At 40.5% G+C, this 23,096-nt stretch overlaps 1 protein-coding gene across 12 annotated transcripts in view; it reads left to right on the plus strand.

Moving 5' to 3' along the window:
- The window catches only part of dysf (dysferlin, limb girdle muscular dystrophy 2B (autosomal recessive)), a 123,912-nt gene that overhangs the window by 41,375 nt on the left and 59,441 nt on the right, over window positions 1–23,096 (plus strand). For 5 of the 12 annotated variants that reach the window (XM_035993671.1, XM_035993676.1, XM_031303974.2 and 2 more), the window contains exons 17-39: window positions 840–872; window positions 1,137–1,252; window positions 2,019–2,132; window positions 2,226–2,403; window positions 3,786–3,910; window positions 4,069–4,175; window positions 4,482–4,677; window positions 5,968–6,114; window positions 6,183–6,314; window positions 6,501–6,667; window positions 7,001–7,115; window positions 7,206–7,311; window positions 8,450–8,592; window positions 9,567–9,740; window positions 11,506–11,590; window positions 11,747–11,824; window positions 14,476–14,657; window positions 14,842–14,982; window positions 15,255–15,284; window positions 15,434–15,469; window positions 16,594–16,635; window positions 17,364–17,465; window positions 19,351–19,512. In XM_035993671.1, coding sequence (XP_035849564.1) covers window positions 840–872; window positions 1,137–1,252; window positions 2,019–2,132; window positions 2,226–2,403; window positions 3,786–3,910; window positions 4,069–4,175; window positions 4,482–4,677; window positions 5,968–6,114; window positions 6,183–6,314; window positions 6,501–6,667; window positions 7,001–7,115; window positions 7,206–7,311; window positions 8,450–8,592; window positions 9,567–9,740; window positions 11,506–11,590; window positions 11,747–11,824; window positions 14,476–14,657; window positions 14,842–14,982; window positions 15,255–15,284; window positions 15,434–15,469; window positions 16,594–16,635; window positions 17,364–17,465; window positions 19,351–19,512 — 2,711 coding nt within the window. The remainder of the gene's footprint in view (window positions 1–839; window positions 873–1,136; window positions 1,253–2,018; window positions 2,133–2,225; window positions 2,404–3,785; window positions 3,911–4,068; window positions 4,176–4,481; window positions 4,678–5,967; window positions 6,115–6,182; window positions 6,315–6,500; window positions 6,668–7,000; window positions 7,116–7,205; window positions 7,312–8,449; window positions 8,593–9,566; window positions 9,741–11,505; window positions 11,591–11,746; window positions 11,825–14,475; window positions 14,658–14,841; window positions 14,983–15,254; window positions 15,285–15,433; window positions 15,470–16,593; window positions 16,636–17,363; window positions 17,466–19,350; window positions 19,513–23,096) is intronic. The other 7 variants (XM_035993674.1, XM_035993679.1, XM_035993681.1 and 4 more) reach the window with 3 other exon arrangements.

Raw genomic sequence — 23,096 nt, forward strand, 5'->3', positions numbered from 1 at the left:
GACGAGTCATCAGCATATAGCACCTTAAAGGACAATTCCGGTGCAAAATGAACGTAGGGGTTAACAACACATGGGTACAGAGTCAACCGTTCTCTGGGATCTATTTTCATGCTAATCGAATGTGACCAGTTTTAGCGCAAAACGGTAATTAGCTTGTAACGCTAGTCGTCAGGGCATGCTAAATTAAAAAGAAATCTCTATTTCTACACCACTAACAAGGCTCAAAATAGCACCACACTTCCATGGTAGCATAATGAGGGTCCCTACATGTAAACCGAAGCATTGAGAACTTTGTAAGTGTACAGTTTATTAAAAAGATAGTTTATAAAGACAGTACCGTTCACGTATACAGGCAGGCGCCGTCTTGGGAAAACAGTCATGACCAGTCGAACGACGAACGCCGTGCAACCAGTAACCATTCACATAGCTCAAGCACGGCGTTCGTCGTTCGACTGGTTGGCTAATTACCGTTTAGCGCTAAAATTGATCCCATTCGATTAGCATGAAAACATATCCCAGAGAACGGTCGACTCTGTACCCATGTGTTATTAACCCCTAGGTTCATTTTGTGCCGGAATTGTCCTTTAAAGCCACCATAAACCAAGTAATTTACTTTAATTTACTACAAGTGAAGTACATTTTTGTCATTATCGTCTTGTTTCAGGTTTTTTCTTGAAACAAGCTAAATGATTTTGCTTTGACTGTTCAGGGTTTTCTTTGGTAGTGGTCCAGTGCATCCGTTTTGGTTTAAGTGACGTTCAGAGACGTCAGTTTCCTTTCTGTCTGACTCTGAACATCTGTCTGTGATTCTGAACCATCCTTCCTCTCTACGCATTCAGATGACTTGACTCCACGGAACTTCCACTCTGGCAGTACGTCCACCATCCTCTCTACACCACTTTTATATTGTTTGAAACAGTTCAGTCAATTCAACTGTTTCACATTATTTTTGTGATGTATATTTTCTTATCCTTTTTGAACTCTTAACTGTTTCCATCTTGGCTTGATTCTAATGAAACTCTCTGAATCCTTATGCACATCATTTCATCAACCAATCAGTCTTTTCTTCATTTTCATGGTTTCCACTATCTGCCCTGTTTATGATTAAATCTATTGGCCGTTTTGTGTCATTGCAGTTGACGACAGTCTTGGTTTCCTGCCAACGTTCGGTCCCTGTTTTGTGAACCTGTATGGCAGCCCCAGAGAGTTCAGCGCCTTCAACGATCCACACGAAGCGCTCAACCTTGGAAAGGTAACGTGACATTTGTTTTTTCAAACACAGTCAGTATAAAATAATAACATAATACCATCCAGAACTTGATTTTGCCTTGCTGACTTGACTTCATTTGACTTTTGAATGTGTTTATTTCACACGTCAACTTGGGCTAGGTATCGGTACTCAGGTCCTTTTTAACCAAAATAACCAAGTACAAAGTAGTATCGAAACTTCTCCAGTCAAACAATACGTAAATTCGATCCTTTTTTTTTTACGATTATTTTCTGGGCATTTTCGGCCTTTATTTTTGACAGAACTGATGAAGACATGAAAGGGCAGAGACAGGGGGAATGACATGCAGGAAAGGGCCGCCTGTCGGAGTCGAACCCGGCCCGCTGCGTTGAGGAGTAAACCTCTATATAAATACATATGGGCACCTGCTCTACCAACTGAGCTATCTAGGCGCCCTTCAATCCTTTTTTTGATCCAATCACCGCAAGCGTTCTTATTTTTTTAATTATTATTATTTACTTATTTTATTTGCTTATAGTGCAATACAAGTGCATATCGCAATAGTCTTCAATTTAATGTGACATGTGATCAGCCCATTACTGCAGCAGCTACAACCCATACAGTCTGTGACGTGGTGAAGTCGGGCGCTTTCAGAGTAGAGGCTGTTACAGGCCTCTCAGTAATTGTATGGTTGTTTTGGTAATTACACTAATGTCTTTGTGGCAATAATATATTGACATTTGAATGAATATTGCTCCTTTTTAAAGATGTATTTTCTTCTGTGTGTCAGGGGGAGGGCGTGGCCTACCGAGGTCGAGTTTTACTGGAAGTAACTACAAAACTGGCGGACAAGCCGGAGCCGAAAACTGAAGACATACCGTCAGATGACCTGCTGGTGGTGGAGGTGAGAGGGAAGAAGGTTATAAACACTTGAACGACACAAAGAAATGTTTGATCCATCTCTCACTCTTTATCAATCTTTTCCTCCGTCTAACAGAAGTTCCTCAGGAAGAGGAAGTTCTCTCTCTTCGTGGCGTTTTACTCGGCCACCCTCCTCCAGGACGTCGACGACGCCATCCAGTTCGAGGTCAGCATCGGTAACTACGGCAACAAGTTTGACTACACCTGCCTCCCTCTGGCCTCCACCACTCAGTTCAGCAGGGCTGTGTTTGACGGTAGGTCAAAGGTCAGGTTGTAAATGGAGCAGTGTAGTCCAGGTGAAACCTACAGACATTTGAATTGGTAGTAAAGCACCAAATGTCTATATATGTGCAATAAAATTCAGACACGTGTGTAAATGTGCAACAAGTTGACTTTCGGGTATTAATATGGTTGGAAATAGACTAATATACTGTAGATGTGCATAAAACAAACCAAGATGAGCAGATTATTAGTTTGAGTTGCGGTAGATTGGTGTATTTTTTCAGCAAATAGATGTTACATGTGCAATAAAGTAATATATATTTGCAATAAAGTAATATAAATGTATATTAAATGCATTAAATAAATATATGTTTGCAGCAAAGTGGTGTACATGCGCAGTAAAATAATAAACAAGCAATCAATTAAATAATGTTTGCATTAAAAGTTGTTCTGTCCAAAAGCTTCCAAAAGGGAAGACACACGTTTGGTACCCACTGGTTTAGAATATCTTTTTTTTTTTATTTTAGCTGGAAAAGCATCTATTTTATTATTTTTGTAGTTACTTTTCGTCACCGCAGTACCCCCCCTAGTATATTTTTTAATTAACCCAAGTAATGATGTTGACTGAATGATTATTGATGAATTCATGTGAATGATGAGCAGGGTGGGAAATTAGCACCCGCCACCAGCCAATGGCGGGTACTTTTTCAAAGTGGTGACTTTGCCTTGTATACCAGCCACGTCTTAAATCCACCAGCCATTTTCATATTATACCAACATTTGCAGCATCCTGAGCCTTTTTGGAAAGGTTACTAGGAAAACTCAGCCCAGAGTAATTTTATTCTCCCCAAAATAAGTTTCCTTTTTATTTTTAAAGAACTATACAAAAAAGCAACTTTCACTGTCTCACGCAACTTCATTGCAACAAAAATACAAAAGACATCGCAACTTTTATCGCAATTTTTTACAAAAGCTCCCGCAAAATCAGGCATTTTGGGCCGCAACAGTCTCAAAAAAAGGCTGCGAAATCCTGGAGGGACTATCTAATGCTATGTTACTGAGAGATGAGTCAATATTTTTTTTGTTCATTAAACATGTAGGCCTACAATTACTGTAGAATATGACCAAACTGACCAAACACAATTTTACCATGGTCTCGCAGGCTTTTTTTTCACATCACTTTTTATTTGCCTATATTAATAAAATATGTATTAATAATAAAAAAAATAATGTATTGAAGCAATTCAAAATATGCTAGTGCACTTTTATAAATTTGAATTCCGGAAAAAGTGGCTGGTAAAAAATATAAGCGTCTGGTAAAATTGAGCATCCACCAGCCACAGTGTCTGGTGGGCAAAAAAGTTAATTTCCCACCCTGATGACGAGTGTATCGTCTGTGTGTTTGTGTGTGCAGGTTGCCACTACTACTACATCCCGTGGGGAAACATTAAACCAGTGGTGGTTCTGTCTTCAGAGTGGGAAGATATCAAACCGAGGATCGAGGCTCTCAACATGCTGCTGGCCGCCATAGAGAGACTGGTGGGTGCTGTATCTCTCTCTGTGTGCGCTCTGCCCATCTATCTTTCTTTGGACATGTTTGAGTTTTAGACCTTGAAAATGTGTAATTTGAAAATAAGAATTTCTTTTGCAAAATGACAACATTCATTTACCGTGTGTGTGTGTGATTGCGTATTCAGGAGGCGAACCTGCAGAGGGTGCAGCTGGAGGTGAAGGCAGGCACTGATCTGGACGATGTGGAGCTCCGAGTGGTCGAGCTGTTGGATCAGGTCATCACAGACTGCAGGTAAACACCGTGTAATGTCACTGTCAAGTTTTTACTGTATACGCTGGTGGAATGTAACTACGTCCATTTACTCGAGTATTTCACTGTACTTTACTTGAGTATTTCCATTTTATGCTACTTTACACTTCTACTTGACTACATTTCAGAGACAAATATTGTGCTTTTTGACTTAGGTTTAATCTTTCTTTGCAAACTGGTTATGTTCCGTTCACTTCAGACTTCCTGTTGACAGCAAATAGATGCTGCACTTCTGTTCACATACAAAGTATTTCTGTGTTTTGTCTCTCTCTCTCTCTCTCTCTCCAGTGAAGAGCTGCCCTCTCTCGACCAGTGGCAGTGTGCGACCCCTCTGGACCGCTCGCTGAGGCACATTCGTACGCTCCACCTGCAGCAGATCGTTGCGGCTGCGCAGGCTCTCAAGCACGGCCCTGCCACCGAGCTCTCCACAGTGATGGAGCAGGCTGAGGACTGGGCCGGCAGACTGAGGACAATGGCCGAGGAGGTGAGCCTGTTATTATGTTCCCATTATGTTCTAGTAAAGAATTAGAGGTGTTTACATTAGCTGAGCTGGAGAAGTAGCCATGCACCGTGTTGATGCCAAAAAGTAAGAAAGAAGTACTCATAAAACAGCCATATTATCTCCACAAAAAGAAAGATTTCGCCAAAAAAAGCAACTTCTGCAGACCTCTACTTTTGCGTTTGTAACGTCCTTTATTAGACAAATGTGATTCCATCATGAAATAATTGCATAAACTCTACTGAAAAAACATCTCAAGCATGTTGTCATGTTAATAAAGTTTTACTGAATTGTGCAGATCAGAGTATATATTTCGACATTTGCATTAAATACTTTGAAAGAAGCAACTATGTTATTCTTTAAAAATATCTTGATCTGTAGCCGGGTTAGCTCAGTTGGTAGAACAGGCGCACGTATATAGAGGTTTACTCCGGCCGCGGGTTCGACTCCGACCAGCGGCCCTTTGCTGCATGTCATTCCCCCTCTCTCTCCCCTTACATGTCTTCATCTGTGCTGTGAAAATAAAGGCCTAAAAATGCCCCAAAAAATAATCTTTAAAAATATCTTGATCTATTTGCACAATTTGTTTTTAAATTTCTGATGTGTAAAGTGTATGTAAGAGTAGGATTGTAATAAATATGTATTATTATTAATTTAATTCAAGTGTTTTGTGTGAGAGAGAAGCCGTGGTATTTGGCATTGGTCTGAGGCTGTAAACTGTGGAGAACTAAATTTGCCATTATCATAAATAAAGAAATAAATGTGAAAAAATAAAAGCCTCAATTATCAAATAAATGTGCATGTTAATATGAAAATAAATATTCACAGAAATATAAAAATAAATCAATAAAATGTACTTACTTATTTGACAAATTACTTATTTTTGTATTAATTTGTTTTGTGAAGAAATATTAATAAATAAAAACAAATACATTTAAACAGAAAATAATACATTGGAAAATAATTCAATATGAAAATAAATAAGTAAAAAAAATAAGTAATGCTATTTTTATTTATTTTTTATTTCTGTTCCCATTTATTTTCAAATAAACTTTCATTTGAATTGTTTCATTCATTTATTTATTGAGCCATTTTTTTTATAATAATGGTAGCTTCAGTCCTCCATTGTACTGGAAAATGTATGGTATGTGACAAAGAGAGAAAGAATTAAAGTCAGAGAAAATACTAATTCTCTCTCTCTCTCTCTCTCTCTCTCTCTCTCTCTACCTCTCTCTCTCTCTGTTCCTCTGTATGTTCTCTATGTCTCTCGCCCAGCCTCAGAACAGTCTCCCAGACATAGTGATATGGATGCTGCAGGGCGACCGCAGGGTGGCGTACCACCGCATCCCAGCACACACTGTGATCTTCTCCCAGCAGCACTGTGGGAAACACTGCGGACAGCTGCAGACTGTCTTCCTCAAGGTACATACTGTCACACACGTATATTATCTTCTGAAATAAAGTTTCACTGACCCCGGTATGTTGTGAAGAACCCACAGGGCAGTGGAGGAGAGGCCAAACTTCCTGGGCAGCTGAGGGTCAAAGTCTGGTTTGGATTGGCTGCTGATGTCAAACACTTCAACCAATACGCTGAAGGGAAGCTGTCGGTCTTTGCAGAGACGGTAAGATGCACACTGCTGCTGCTGGGTGTGAAGATCTGAGAGTCAGGGTCAGAATTTACTTCATATACACTCTGGGGCTGCAACTAACTCTCATAAAAAGTAAAAAAAGTCATAAAAAAGTCTTCACATAGGGGCTTTAAGTCTCTCTCTCTCTCTCTCTCTCTCTCTCTCTCTCTCTCTCCCCAGTATGAGAACCAGACACGACTCGCCCTGGTGGGCAGCTGGGGAACTACAGGTCTGACCTACCCCAAGTTCAGTGATGTCACTGGAAGAATTAAACTGCCCAAAGAGAGCTTCAAGCCCTCTCCTGGCTGGACCTGGGCTGGAGACTGGTACATCAGCCCCGAGAAGACGTAAGTGTGTGTGTGTGTGTGTGTGTGTGTGTGTGTGTGTGTGTGTGTGTGTGTGTGTGTGTGTGTGTGTGTGTCTTGCTGATTTGAGTAGGTTTTTTATTTTTTCAAGAAGTACATTTTGTGCCTCCTTGAACTAGACATGTTTGCACTTTTGGGGTGGATTCTTATCCACTAAAATCCATATGTTCCCACTAGATACTGACACATGTAGTGGTACATACTGGCTCCATCTTTGAACTTAAGAGCTGAAGATGGAGCCACTTTATTTAGATTCTTCAACCAATGAACCTCAGATCTCCATGACTGCATTTTCCTGGGTATTTTGTCTTTCAGAATGCTGTATGATGTGGACGCTGGCCACATGACCTACACAGAGGAAGTTTTCGAAAACCAGATGAGGTTGCCGGGCGGACAGTGGATCGGCATGCCGGAGGGGTACACTGACGTGGTGTGTGGGTGTGAATACTCTGAACATTTCATGGCTTCATTCATCGGTGTAAATCTAAACTGTGTGTGTGTGTGTGTGTGTGTGTGTCAGAATGGGGAGAAGGCGGTGCCAAAGGACGAGGTGGAGTGTCCTGCAGGTTGGGTGTGGGAGGAGGTGGAGTGGTGCGAAGATCTCAACAGGGCTGTGGATGATCAAGGTGCACACACACAAAACACAACAAAAGCTGAATTATTTACACAGCAATAATAAGTCCCATTCTGTGTGTGTTCCAGTGATGGAAAATAACTAAGTACATTTACTCAAGTACTGTACAATTTGGAAGTACTACTGCTAATTTAGACTCCTACTTCATAACATTGTAGAGGGAATTATTGTAGTTTTTACTCCACGACATTGATGTGACAGATTTAGTTACTAGTAGTCTATATCCATGACGTTCCACGTCCGGGATTGCTCTGGTGCCGCCGGAAATTCTGCCTGATTTCATTCTTTTCAGCCGGATGTCCGTCACCTTCCTCTTTCTTTGTGTTGTAATTTTAAACTCCGGTGGATTTCTGAGGACTATGGTTAACTACTCCTCAGATCTCTGCAGGGTAAATCCAGACAGCTAGCTAGACTATCTGTCCAATCTGAGTTTTCTGTTGAACGACTAAAACAACTTTTGAACGTACACGTTCCACCAAAACAAGTTCCTTCCAGAGGCTATTTTGCAGCGGCACCGTGGCTCCGTCCGGCACCTAGCGCCGCCCAAGACAATTGTGATTGGTTTAAAGAAATGCCAATAAACCAGAGCATGTTTTTCTCCCATCCCGGAATGCTGTGTGGACTAGCCAGACCCTCCTCCGCAGCGCTGTGGAGGAAGGTCTGGCAATGCAAGACTAAGTTACAAGTAGAAGATTTGTTTTGTTCTTTTTAAATCAAATGATAAACTAAATAGTAATAAAATAAAACATTGTTAAAGATTAAACAGTGTTTCCCAATCTTTTCGTGTTTCTGTGATCAAGAACAAAAAAACTGTGTATATATACAAATTATGGTGGCACAAATATCTTTTTTCTTCTTAAACTTATGACCCCTCAGATTTATCTTGTTACCTTAAAAAATAGAAAACTCCTCACAATGCATGAAGTTCAGCACCCTGAGAGTACATATTTATATAATAAGGTTAAAACCCCAAGCAGTTGATACATCAGCATTAACAATCTAATGATGTCAGATAAAATCATATATCGCTACATTTTGCTGATTATAAGTGATTACATACTTTTAGATGGTTGCATTAATACTTTTACTTGTGTAAGTCAGAATTCTTCTTTCTCCACCCGCGTGTCCAGGCTGGGAGTACGGCCTCACCATCCCTCCGGATCGCCGTCCCAAGTCGTGGGTGCCGGCAGAGAAGATGTACCACACCAACCGAAGACGCCGATGGATGCGAATGAGACGGCGAGACCAGCAGAAGATGGACGCTCTCAGAAAGGTAGCGAGAAAGAGACACATTCTGAGGCATTTTTGCTGAAATGATGGAAGGGGGGTGGGTGGGGTATGACATGCAACAAAGGTCACTGCCGAGACATCTTAAATGAATAAAGAATTAGTGATCACAAACATTCCACTGAAATAAAGTTCGGAAAAATGTCTAAATCTCTTTTCAAATCTTTACTTCAAAGTTGCAGCCACAAACACTCTCTGGTTTTTGTAATGATAAAACATTATGCATGAGTAAACACATTTAAAACAGACACATCCATAATAAATGTGAGTTAAAACCATTAAGAAGTAATAACAATAAAAATGATTAAGATCAGCAACCGACCAGTGAGAATTAATAAGATGTGTGAATTAGAAACCATTAAACAAGTAAGAATTAAATAAAATAAAAATAATAATTAAGACAAAAAAAGACATGTGAGTTAAAACTATTACAAAAGGAAGAATATCATTAAAAAAAAAATAAGACCGGCATGGGGCAAGTGGGAAGTTAAAATGTTCGACTTCTACACTAGATTTTTTGTGTTGATAACAATATTTATATATTGCTATAGACATTTGTAAAACACTTATAAAAAGCGAGGATAAAACACTATTCTTTAGTAAAGCTTTGTTGAACTTAGTTTACAGCCATCAATCTGGATCAATAATCTTTTCTTATCTATTATTTTTTTTTTCTAAATGGACTGTGAGTCTAATAATAAAGGTTATCTATCTATCTATTACAACTGATTATTAGCTCATTTCTTTTTTCATATCTCGTCATCTGTGAGCAGCAGATTTCATTCACATTTCCTCTTCCAGCCACTAGATGACAGTGTCGTTGCACAAATGAGCAAAACAGAAGCTGAAACACACATGATCTGTGTGTGTGTGTGTGTGTGTGTGTGTGTGTGTGTGTGTGTGTGTGTGTGTGTGTGTGTGTGTGTGTGTGTGTGTGTGTGTGTGTGTGTGTTTTCACAGCAGCGGCCGGACGAGGCGGAGAGGGAGGGCTGGGAGTACGCCTCCCTGTTCGGCTGGAGGTTCCACTTGAAGCCGAGGAAGACGGACAGCTTCAGGAGGCGCAGGTGGAGGTATCGCATGGAGCCGCTGGAGAAGACGGGACCGGCCGCCATCTTTGCTCTGGAGTGTTCTCTGGTGAGGGAGACAGACGGATAAAGAGACGTTTTCTTTCATCATTATATAGTGATAAAATAAGATGTCTATTGATGGCATTTAAGATAAATTACATGGCGAAAAGTGTGTGGACACATGGACATTTCACCCATATGTTATTCCCATTCCAAAACCATGGGCATCAATCTGCTGCACTCTTCTTGGAAGTCTTTCCACCACATGTTGCTGCTTCCATTAAAGGTTTTATTCCATCCAGGTTTTTGCCCTTATTTCCAACTAAGCTCTTTACATGGCTAATGAAAGTGCATATTTCACTAATATTCCCGTTTACATGTAGCCGTGCAAAATACGATTTATTCAAAGTTTACCAGCGGTGGCGGACTTGTTGGACCGTGCGAACACAGCGTCCCTCTTTCATTTCTTCAACCAGCTTCTTGAAAAGCATATCCAATAACCTGTTGATATCCAAGTATCCTTCTTTTTTTTAAGATTCTTTTTTGGGTCATTTTAGGCCTTTATTTGTATAGGACAGCTAAAGACATGAAATGGGAGAGAGAGGGGGAATGACATGCAGCAAAGGGCCGCAGGTCGGAGTCAAACCTTGGGCCGCTGCGTTGAGGAATAAACTGAGGAAACTGTTGGCTCGTTGGTTTGTGTACAGCAACCATAGCAATGCACAGAGTTGACCATAAGTCGTAAACAGGCAAGAGGCTGTAAACTGGGTGTAAACTGTGGTTAAAAACCCCGATTGAGACGATTATCACAAATGCGCTGTATACATGTCCAAAGAATGCCTCTAAAACCCGAATAATACAGGAATATCCCACGTCTTAATCGGAAAATGCTATATTCGGAAAAAGGCCTTATTCAGAATATCCAACTGAAATATGGTGTTTATATGACCTGTATCAAATTCAGAATATTGTCATATACGCAATAATAGTGGATTATTGGTGTGCTTGTAAACCTAGTCACTGATGTTGGGTGATCAGGTCTGGCTGGTTCCAGTTCATCCCAAAGGGGTTGGATGGGGGTTGAGGTCTGGGTGCTCTGCAGGTTTTTTTACACACCAGACTGGGAGAACCATTTCTTTATGGACGGGGAAATTGTCATGTTGAAACAGGAAAGGGACAAACAGAAACGTTTGCCACAAAATTTAAAACCACACTCAATTTTAAATCAAATATTGTCTGAAATATTAAAATTCATTGGAGCTACTGTAAGGGGCTAGCCTGGAAATCCAGACCCAAATCCGAAAGATTAAGGGTCTGGCATTGAGTAATGAAAATGGCCCAACTAGAGGGGCGGCACCAAGCATGCATTTGAAAATCTCACTGCACGCAATTGGATAACACTACGACCAATCACAACAATACACGGGGTGATGTATCCAGAGCCCCATGCGCTTAGTCGTCATCTGTTTAGCTCGTCTCTGGCCCGCCTATATCAGATACACCGATGTGATTGGTGCAGCTCGGCTACAAGGGCATAGTTAATGAGCATCATTACTCAATGCCAGAGTGACTCGCTGAGCAAATTCAAATTGTGCTTTCGTGAGAACTCTGGATTTCCAGGGTAGTAAGGGGCCCAAACTATGAAAAACTGCCCCAGACCAAAAGTACACAAACATATGTGTGTGCATGGGTGTCCACATACCTTTGGCAATGTAGTGCATTTAGTTAAGATACATTTTTTAATTTTGAAGGCGCTGCTATGGTTCATGAAGATCCTTTCTTTCTGAATGTGATCTTCCATCTTCCTCCTTCTCCTCCTCCTCCTCCCACAGAGCAGTATCGAGGACAAGAACGATGACAAGTCCGTCACGACCACGTTTGGAGTCAACAGACCGACAATTTCCTGTTTCTTTGACCGTAAGACAGCACACAACACATTTTTACTCTTCCCTCATTCCGTTCTCTCACCCTTCCACTTTTTTCTTTTACCATCTTTTTTGTCAATACAATTGTGTGTGTGTGTGTGTGTGTGTGTGTGTGTGTGTGTGTGTGTGTGTGTGTGTGTGTGTGTAGGCGGCACCCGCTACCACCTGCGCTGCTACCTGTACCAAGCCAGAGACCTACTGGCCATGGACAAAGACAGCTTCTCAGGTACTGTGCAACAGATTATTAAAAATCTTTGACATGTTTCTCATCGTGCACCTGTCATGTATCGTTATTTATGCTGATGACGTGGTGGCTGGAAAGCATAATTTCTTAATTAAAAAGTGAAACAGACAGAAAGGAGGTAACCACAGAAACATTATCGGAAACATTGTGAGATTTAAGACAAAGGCGACCAAATCCACATTGTGTCTCTTTTACACTGTCCGTGTTTAGTTATGTATTTGTTATCTGAGTTTTCCGATAAAAACAGCATCTGAGTGTAACACTGCCTGGGAGTCCACGTGGAGTTCTTGACTGTCGGAGCTGCTTTACGATGAAGAGAGTCAGACAAAAATCAATTTGGTTGGGATGTGATAATTAACACAAACTTTCAGGTCTTTGCACTTTCACTTTTGCACTTATCGCCCCAGAAAGGCAAAATGTCCCTGCTCCTGTTTTGAAACTCGACTCGACTGCGGGGATTTTCATAACATCGAGCTTTGAGGACAATGTGGCATTAGAGAGTGTAAAGTGTAAAGAAATAAATGCAGCTGTACAGGTGGGAAAAGAACAGTATAGAAGCAAAAGTATACTCTGTGAAAAATGAAACACATTTCTTGGGGCAAATTACCAAAAAAAAAAACATTTAATTTTGAGTCAGATTATTAATAGAGTTTGGTGTAACTGCTCAGTAGCACTGAAAGATGGAGGGAGAGAAAAAGGAGTTAGAGAAGGAAAATGTTTTTCTTTTTATCTGAAGAAGATCATGGAAACTACGGCTACTGTGTGTGCGTTAATCAGAAACCCACCGCAGACTCAGATGTAAAAACAGAGACGGAGCTTTAAATAACAGAGGGATGAATAGACAGAGGAAGAGAGAAATGATAGATGATGGAGAGAGGTTGGTCAAAGAAACACACACACACACACACACACACACACACACACACACACACACACACACACACACACACACACACTCACAGTGTAACGGATGAGTAGAGTTGATGGATGGGATTCAGTTGTGTGTTAATCTGGTGTTACATGGCGTCTGGGCGGCCATGATTAAAGACTGAGTCAACGATCAAAGAGTGAGATTTTTCTTTCTTTTATCGTTGTGTCTGTTTTTCATTCTTCATACTTGTCTAAATATCTTCTTCTTTTTTCACTCTTTGTTTTTCGACTCCTGTCTCATAACCCTTCCGTAAACTGTTCCTCTTTTGTTGGAGCAGTTTATACTCCGACAGAGGAGGTGAAAGACCGGATAGGGCAACACTGTTAATAAGCTACGATAACGTCCTCTATTTTGGACTCTCCGGCTCTCCATCCCCTCAAAGGTCTATTCCTTAGTGTGTTTTTCGGCCAAACCAAAATGCCAAGATGTTTGACGGACTTGTAATATATCTTCATGGGCTTTTCGAAATTTTCAGACGTCATGGACAAAGCCATTTTACGTGAGTACTTGATGCGTACTTCCGCTTTCGCAGACGACGTTAGTTGTGAAGGCGGTCCTTCACTGTGGCCCAGGACACGCTGGGTGCCATCACACCTGTACTAAGTGGACGTGTCACCCAATACGCATGTTAATGCCAGGTCTGAACAAGGCCTGGGTCTAAATCTCTTTCTTTTCGTTTGTCTTTTTGTAAATGTATTTTTGGTGATGATCTCAGTTCCCAAATTTAGACATTTTTTCTTCATTCTGTTATCTCTTTTTCCTTTTATTTCTGTCTCTCCCTTCCATCTCTCTGTCTTCCCCCCTCCTCCTCATCCTCTCTACTTCTCTCTTCCCAGTCTCCGTTGTGTTTATGTACCCCTGTGTCTCCCACCGGGGTCCTGACTACTGCTGCTTCCCCACAAACTTACATAACCCCCCTGGGCTGTTTGTGTTGCTGTTTACATGAGCTAATGGGCTGTTGGGAATGGGACGGTAATTTAATGGGTCACCATGGGTGGTGTGTGTGTGTGTGTGTGTGTGTGTGTGTGTGTGTGTGTGTGTGTGTGTGTGTGTGTGTGTGTGTGTGTGTGTGTGTGTGTGTGTGTGTGTGTGTGTGTGTGTCGCTTCATAGGTTAATCGAGGGCTGGTGGGAAAATGCAACTTAGCTTCTGTTTACTCTATTGCTAACGGCTCCACAGAGACTCTTTACTTGGCCTGAAACAACAAACAACTCACTGTGTGCGTGTGTGTGTGTGTGTGTGTGTGTGTGTGTGTGACTGTACTTATATGTGTGTTTTATGCATGTGTCCACATTGCAAGTTGTGTGTGTGTGCATTAACATGGAGGAGAGTGGTTGTGACCTGGAATAACAAACTTCTCCAAGTGGTGTTCCCAGCCCTCCGTTTCGAGCTAGGCATTCCCAAGCTGCTGATGTCACTGTGTGGGACGCCGGGATAGTTTGGACTCACACACATGCATATGTTTGTATTGGTATACTTGTGAGGACCCTCATTACGAATGCATTCCCTAGCTCCGAACTATAACGCCATCCTCTACTCTGCATCTTAGGACAGAAACTTAAAGCGCCTGCTAAGAAAAACCTGAACCTAGGATCTGTTCACTGCCAGTGCATTTATGACGAGTTCTCTGGTCAAAGAATGCATTTAGAGCAGCAAATTTAAAACGTGTATTCATGTTGTATTTTGTTGTTTCCTCTCTCCAGACCCCTACGCCATTGTGTCCTTCCTCCATCAGTCCCAGAAAACAGTGACGGTGCGTAACACATTGAATCCCACCTGGGACCAGACGCTCATCTTCTATGAGGTGGAGATTTTTGGCGACCCTGACGCCACGATGGCCACTCCGCCCAACGTCGTGGTGGAGCTTTACGATCAAGATACATACGTGAGTGTTTAAAGTCTGCGAATATATTTTTATGAATGCTTTTTACATTTTTGTCTCAGCAGAGGCTGGGATGAAAAATACATATTCTTGTTCTATGTATAAAGATTGTGTGTGTGTGTGTGTGTGTGTGTGTGTGTGTGTGTGTGTGTGTGTGTGTGTGTGTGTGTGTGATTTAAATGTCCAGGGTGCAGATGAGTTCATGGGCCGCTGTGTGTGCCAGCCCTCCCTGACTGCCTCTCCCCATCTGGCCTGGTTCCCGATTCGTCACGGGGACAAGAGCGCCGGCGAGCTATTGGCCGCCTTCGAGCTCATATGCAGAGAAAAGGTCAGAGGTCAACCTTCCACACCTTAGCACCATCACCACTTACGTCATCTTCTGCTTATCCAATGTCAATATTGTCCTTTTCCTCCTCTTTATATTCAAATGTTGAAAATGCATGTTGTGTTTTTAAAGTATGAATACTTCATCTGTGTATAAGTGTGTGTTAATAATAATAATAATTTTGCTTAATCCTGACCTTAAACCAACAACTTCTTCTATTTACATAATTTATACTTCCAATGATTTTATAACAATTATGCATTTTGTGTCTACAGCAAGCAGTTCACCATATTCCAGGTCAAGAGGTCAGTTTATCATTTAGAATTTTTTTATTTACTACTACTTTTACTCTTTCTTCCTTTACCTTTTTCTTGGATTCATCTCTCTTCATTTCCCTTCTTCATACATTTTCACCATTTAAAATCTAACCTGTCTGTTCCTGTCTCATCTACAGGGAGACATCGTGACCGGCAGCAGCGTTCTGGACGAGGTAAAAACTGACCACAAGTCGCACCATTTTCACTGCTGTGATCAACTGACAACACAGATCTGCACACACATTAATCCGTATTCAAATAAAGATGACCATTAAAAGATTAAAACTGTTTGACTTTAAAGTGCTCATATTATGCTCATTTTCAGGTTCATAATTGTATTTAAAGGTTAACACTTTATATTTGTTGTACTGCACATTGCGGCAGCTCCTCTTTTCACCCTGTGTGTTGAGCTCTCTGTTTTAGCTACAGAGTGAGACATCTCACTTCTGTTACAACTTTGTTGGGAGTCACACATGTGCAGTACCTAGGTAAGGACTACTAGCCAGTCAGAAGCAGAGTATGAGGGTGTGCCACGCTAGCATCTAGACGAGCATTATAACGTGTGTTACAAAGTGACGCACGTTTGTCTCTGAAGTAAAGGCTGGACTACAATAGAGCTGTTTGGAGCAGTTTGTGAACAGTGTTTTCTGTTGGAGATGGTAAGTCCCTTTGGGGTGGACTTTGGGCTTTTTCACTTTGTAAACCTATAACGTGCAAAAAAAAAGATACATATAACACAATAAAGGAAAGGGAAAACGCCAAAAAGCACAATATGAGCACTTTAATGTAGAGTTGCAACAATCAAATCCGTTTAGTTATGACAAGTTTTATATCTTATTAAACTGAATATCTTTGGATTTTGGGCAAAACAAAACATTTTAAAGTCATCACTTTGGCCTTTGAGAAACTGTGGATGCACATTTTTCTTTTTTTTACTACTTTCTGACATTTGATAGACCAAATGATTCTTTGTAGAGGTAGCTGTTCTTCTTTTACCCGTTTTGCATTCACTTTTTTAATTTTCTCTGATATGATTAGAAATTAAAATGATGCTCTCTTTGTATGCCTGCTTCTCCCAATCAAAACACCTGGTAAAACCAAATCAGGACAAACTGAAACGAAAATAGCATGAATGGCTGAGAGTTCTGCTGTGATGTGGTTTGCGTCATGTCATGTGACATTTCCACTAAAATATGTGCAGAATATGTAATGTGAAGTCCTTAATATCTGTTCTGATGTTTTACCTTCTTGCTTTTCTTTTTTATTTCACCGCATTTCTTCAATGTCGCTTCCTCAGTTGATGTTTCCAGGATTCCTCTCTGAAAACCTGCAGCAATGGGTACAATGTACACACAGGAGATATACCAAACCATACCCACCCAACCTGTTTCATGTCTGCATGTTAATTTACTGCACAGCACACACAGATAACTTCATCATACGTGCATGTTACAGACCGGCCCTATACATTAAGATTCCTCCTCCTAAAACTATTCATGTGCCTTTTTTTCCTTGCTGAATAATCCAAAAGTCCACCAACATTTCTTTTCTCATATATATATTTTGTTGATTTGGTGCGAAAAGCCAAAGAGGACATTTTGTAAAGACAATATTTTTATTTGTTGTCCTCTTACATCCTTTGTGACATAATAAAGATGATAAGGATTCTGACCTGACAAACTTTGTTTCTTGAGATCACAGAATACACATCTATATTTGTGATCGAAGTTTGTTCAATCAGCTTCCAATATTATGTCTTTAAAAAGTAATAATTTTGTATTTGATGGTGAATAACTAGGATTAAACATAATCAATGCAAATAAACTACGTCCTCTCTAGCCTTTTTCTACTTATTCCCAGTAACAGCCTCATTAGTCTTGTTTTGTGTGTTTTTAACATTCTAAAACTCATTTGACTTTTTAATACTAAACATTGAGTAACTTCATTTATTTACGTTACTTTGAAAGAACTACATTTGCCTGGCAGGGAACAGTATGGCTCGTTTTCATGTGTCTCCTTTTGATGACTCATCGTTGACTCACCGCTGTCCCGCGTTTTTATTGGCAGCCGGAGGAGTCGGACCTTCCTCACCTGCCCCCTCAGAGAGAGCCCAACGTCTTCATGGTTCCTCAGGGAATCAAACCTGTTCTGCAGAGAACCGCCATCGAGGTATCGATAAGATCTGCTCCAACTACTGCTATGTGCTTAATTTTTCAGTTTAACTTCTCACTAGCTCCAGTTTCTTGACAGCTTCTCATGTTAAAGGAGTAGTCTGGTGAAAATATATTTATCAAATACCTCCCATAATCTTGAAAGATGGCTCTGAAAATGTTTGTGTCTTGCTCCTTTTGTGGAGGATGGCAACTGTGCAGTTCCATTGGAGGTCTTCTTAAGAAACTTCTTAAAGGGTATCTACTGTTTTTTTCAACCTGGACCCTATTTCCCTGTTTTTGACTTTCTGACTGATGGGAACAGCAATCTTTGACATTGGTCCAGTATTAAGCGAGATTGCTGCAGTCGGCAGCGGCGAAACAAGCTACAATGTAAGTTAACAGGGCAGTTGTCCAGCTTGTATTTACCTTTACAAAAGTGCTCCTTTTGCCACTGACAGACTCAGATTAATATTCTTAGTGTCTGACAATATTATGGAAATGATCCCTTTAGAGATAGAACTTTAAAACCTCTTTGAGACCTTTCTGTTTAACCAGAAACAGCTCTGAAGTCGCTAGCACTAAACCCACCAGACTCCATTTAAAAAAACAATACTTTTAGTGTGTACAGAGTCAACATATTTTCATATGTAAATCAGTAAACTGTGTGTTTATTTCAACCAAAGCCAAAAGGTCTTTTCACAGTTTTATTTTGTTTCTGTCGACTTTGAATGAAATGTATTTTACGATGCTAAAATTACTGTTTATTTACATGGAGCCTGGTGGGTTTACCATCATGTTTTCAGACACTTATTTATTAATATTAATTATTATTAATATTAATCTGAGCCTTGTCAGTGGCAAAACGAGCACTTTTGTGAACGTAAACACAAGCTGCACAATTGCCCTATTAACTTACATTGTAGTTTGTGTCTCCGCTGCCAACTGCAGCGATCTCGCTTAATACTGGACCAATGTCAAAGATTGTTTTTGTGCCAGTCACTTAGACACAAAAAACATAGAAAAATAGGGTCCAGGTTGAAAAAAAAACGGTAGTTACCCTTTAAAGACATAGTTCGACATTTTGGGAAAAGCGTTTATTTGCATTCTTACAGAGAGTTGGATAAGAAGATTGACACCACTGTTATGTCTGTCAATTCAACATAAAGTTAAAGCCAGCTGTTAGCTTAGCTTAGCATAAAGACCAGAAACAGCTAGACTGGTTCTCCCAACTATTCCTTTTGGCCAACATTTGCATTATGTATGGCTCAACTTGTATTATAAAAAACAGAAGAAAAAAAAGAATTTATTGTCATTATAAATTAATCTACCAATTAGTTAATCAATGAATCGTTGGCCTATAAAATCAGAAAGTCAGACACAATTTCCCAAAGTGACATTTTCATATCTCTTCTTTAGTCCACCAACTAAAAGATATTTAATTCGCTGTCACATTAGATTTTAGATTTTTAGAATTTAATAAAAATTAAGCAAATCTTTACATTTGGAAAAACTGGTTCTTGAATATATTTGGCATTTCTGCATGAGAGATTACTGTAATTAATTAATTAATTAAGCGATTATCAACGTGCTTTTTCTATCAATGAATTGATCGACTTATCGTTTCAGCTCTAAAAGGGGCCGTGAGGCATGACAGTTCATTTACAAGATCAATAATAATCTAAAACATTGATTCCAGCTGCTAAAATGTGAGGATTCCCTGCTGCAATTTGAATATCTTTAGGGTTTCAACTGTTGTCAATCAAAACAACCAAATTTATTATTTTATATTTATTTAGATGCCACGTTGAGCTGTAGGGAAATTGTGATGAGCATTTCATAGAGTAAACGATTAGCTGATTATTGAAAAAAGAACTCGACGCCCTTCCTGTCCCCTCTGTCAGATCTTAGCGTGGGGCGTTCGCAACCTGAAAAGTTTCCAGTTGGCCAGCATCACCTCCCCGAGCCTGCAGGTGGAGTGTGGCGGCGTCATGGTCCAGAGCTGCGTCATCCGCAGCATGAAGAAGAAGCCCAACTTTGACATCAACACGCTCATCCTTGATGTGGTGAGAACACGGAGACATGCTGTACCGTACATGTGCACACATTACGCAGATGTAATCAGCGCGGAGGCTCACTGCTTTGAATGGCTAATGAGAGTTCTGCTGTGATGTGGTTTGCATCATGTCATGTGTCATTTATCTTCATCAGCGGGTGCTGCAATAATGGACTCTACTGTTCCTTCTCTTCTTTCAGAAAAGGAGAAATCTTCCAATAGCATAAAAGCATTAATTCTGAATGTGGACCGTGTAAGAGTCACATATTTTAGACGCTTCTGGCTCGCTTGCAGAGCTGTTTTTCCATCAGGAGGGGAATATTTCTGCAGGGTGGGGGACGTGTCCCATGGCTACCAGCGTATACATTACTAATGCAGGGTAAATGCAGGGTGGAGATTTTTAATTATGGACGTGACTTTCGTGCAAATGCTGACTAGATGCTTTTAAAGTGGATGTTGCTGCCGAACGGGGTCGTTCATGTCACTGAATCTGATACCCCGTAAACCAGACAACAAGCGTGTATATCCTTAAGCAATGATATATGACAGATAGACCTGGGGTCAAAGAGCCTTAACAAAAAAAATTATTCTCTTTAGGTTTTGTAATTCGACGGCTTTGAGCGTCATCTCTCTCTAGTTACCCAATATAGCAGGAAAGACAAAACATAGGTCAAGAAACTGTGATTCCATAGTGGTCACATTTGCTTCAATATTCACTGCAGAAATTCACACTCATTCACTTCGTTTAAAGTCCACGCGACTGCTTTGGCGCAAGCTCCGGGAGCTTTGCATGTCAACGTTCCTCAACCTATTACTATTTACGGTCGATGTTGGTGAAACAACGTCAACTTTGTTTTAGCTACCAATGTAAATTCATACAGTACATTGATGTAAACGCAACTTGCGATGTATGTCATGCATACATAGACATACAATACCTGTCTTGGAAGAAGAGGGCCAAGTCAGTATCGGTTTTGAATTCTCTCCATCTAGCTTTTTGTTTTGGTTTTTCGGTCAATTCTTTTCTTTTTCTCTTTGCTGATCTTGCCCCTGTATCAGCCAGAACCACAACATATGAGGTCTAAAATACAGTTCCCCCTCTTGCTTCCTTTTAACTGGCTAACGTACTACTTATTGCCAAACGTTGTCTGCGTGCGATAAACCATCTTTTCTTCTGATTAACCTGCTTTTGTAGGATCATATAGAGGCATCAAATTGAGAATGTTTCATAAAACATTAAAAACTTCTTGTAGCTGCTTTAAACACAACTGTAGTTAGGTATTTGTAAGCACAGGTCCCCTCTATAAGACAAGGTCGAAAAAAGGTAGACAGAAACACAACTCCATATCTGCTGAGTGTGTAAGTACTGTATGTCTATTTTAAAGTGCCCATATTATGAAAAAATCACTTTTTTGGGGATTTGGATTTGTTATTTTGTGTCTCTGGTGCTTCCACATGCATACAAACTTTGAAAAAAAAAAACATCCATGCTGTTTTGAGTGAGATACGGGTTTCTGAATGTAACCTGCCTTCAGTCTCCGGGTGAGCTAGATAGATAGATAGATAGATAGATAGATAGATTTTTTATTGATCCCAAAAAAATGGGAAATAACTGTTCAAAATCTGCACAGCTTTCTACATCACTAGCCGAAACGAGGGGCCTAGGGGGCTAACCGTTAGCATGCCAGCATGCTAGCTCGTTCTCAACACACACAAATTCACCCTAATCTACAAAATAAATTGTATAGAAGTACTTACATGTCCCTGTTCTGCAGGTATTCCACGCAAAGTTGGAAGTGCGTCCTCGTTTAGAAGAAGTCTCCCGGCTAATCCTGCCTTGTACAGGCGGAAGTTGGAGAAACAGCTAGCTAGCTCAATTAATCCTTACCTAGCTACTGCGCATGTGCGACTGACAACAAAGATGGTACAGAAGTTGAGAGGTCTCACTCTGTAGCTAAAACAGAGACCTGAACACAGGGTGAAAAGAGGAGCTGCAGCAATGTGCAGTACAACAAAAATATGGTGTTTTTTGAAAATTAAACCATGTAAACCTATTCTGGTACAACCTCAAAATACAATTATGAACCTGAAAATGAGTTTTTTTGCCCCAAAGTGGCCAAAGAAATCAACATTTTTTTATTGTCCAACTGGCCTATAATTTCAACAGCAAACATTAAGTCAGAACAGACAGCAGGAAAAGTTCAGCTACGACTAAATGTAACTCATACTAGTCACAGGAAAAGTAAAACTGTTTTACCAAAGCTTTTTTTTTAACTGAACAAGCAGGATTTTAGCATTTGTAGCACTTGTAGCTTCTGATGCCAGTGGCTCTGGGTGGGAGAAGCATTAACAGTGTTGAATAGTCTTTTTCTTTTTAAGATTCTTTTTTGGGCATTTTAGGACTTTATTTTACAGGACAGCTGAAAACATGACAGGGGAGAGAGAGGGGGAACGACATGCAGCAAATGGCCACAGGTCGGAGTCGAACCCAGGGCCGCTGCGTCGAGGAGTAAACCTCTATATATGGGCACCTGCTCTACCAACTGAGCTATCTGGGTGCCCAGTGTTGAATAGTCTTAAATTGATGAGCCACTTTCTGGCCGGATTCAACGGCAGCAGCGATGCTCTTTTAAAATTCTGGTGTTGTTTTCAGTTCTTACCGTACTTGTGTGACTCAACTATGCGCTTTTCTACTTTTACTAGAGATTAAACCACAGGAAGCTGCAATTAAAGACAGCAGTTTATGTGGCACCCAAAAGGCTCGAGCTGTGGTAATTCTTTCAAGAGGGGAGAATAGGTCAAAGCTTACTCATGCAAATTAAGAATTATGAATGTTACTGTAAGAAAAACTGCTTCCTTCGGTTGCTTTTATGCAGATAGACTCCAGTAAAAATGATTTATTTGCTTTATTGTTAACGCAAACAAACAATTGGACGATGTGGTAGCTTTGAACTAGTTGGTTATTTTGTGGTCGCCGAAATCTTTGATGCTGAAATATATCCCAGAATCGTTTTTTGACAGGACTGTTGATGTGGGAAGCATTTCTTTTGGGAGTCAGCCCTCAACCATACTCAACGCTTAGTGAAGTAATCCGTAAGTTATCGGTGTTGATCAACAAGTGTGGTACTTAATGGTTATTGTCCGCTGTGTGTCAGCAGAAATCTAAAGAGGCCAGGGAGTGTCAGAGGGACATTTTTGACAAATCCCCTCCCTCGAATGTATCATTTCTGCCTTTAATCTTATTTATTTCCCATCAATTTGGGTCTCAAACTGTTACTGTTTATAAGTGAAACCAGTGGCGCCGGCAGCCATAATCCTGTCCGCACTGTGCGTCCATTTCTTTTCTGTGAGACATGCAACACATCTAACGATAACAATGCGTAGGAGCCGACAGCAGCTGTGTTCTGCTCTCTGCTCTGTTCACAGTAATCATTTTCTCATTAATTATACGTTATTTCACCAACAACCCATCCACTATTAATCAGAATGTTGATGTTTATGACTCGGTCCGTAGATAAACTGGTTGCTGGACGCTGAGTATCGCTGAACCCACGGACGGAGCTATAACATGGTGTTTGAATCATGTGTGTTAAC

Source organism: Sander lucioperca, chromosome 17 (genome assembly GCF_008315115.2).
Source record: "Sander lucioperca isolate FBNREF2018 chromosome 17, SLUC_FBN_1.2, whole genome shotgun sequence".
NCBI classification, from domain to species: domain Eukaryota; kingdom Metazoa; phylum Chordata; class Actinopteri; order Perciformes; family Percidae; genus Sander; species Sander lucioperca.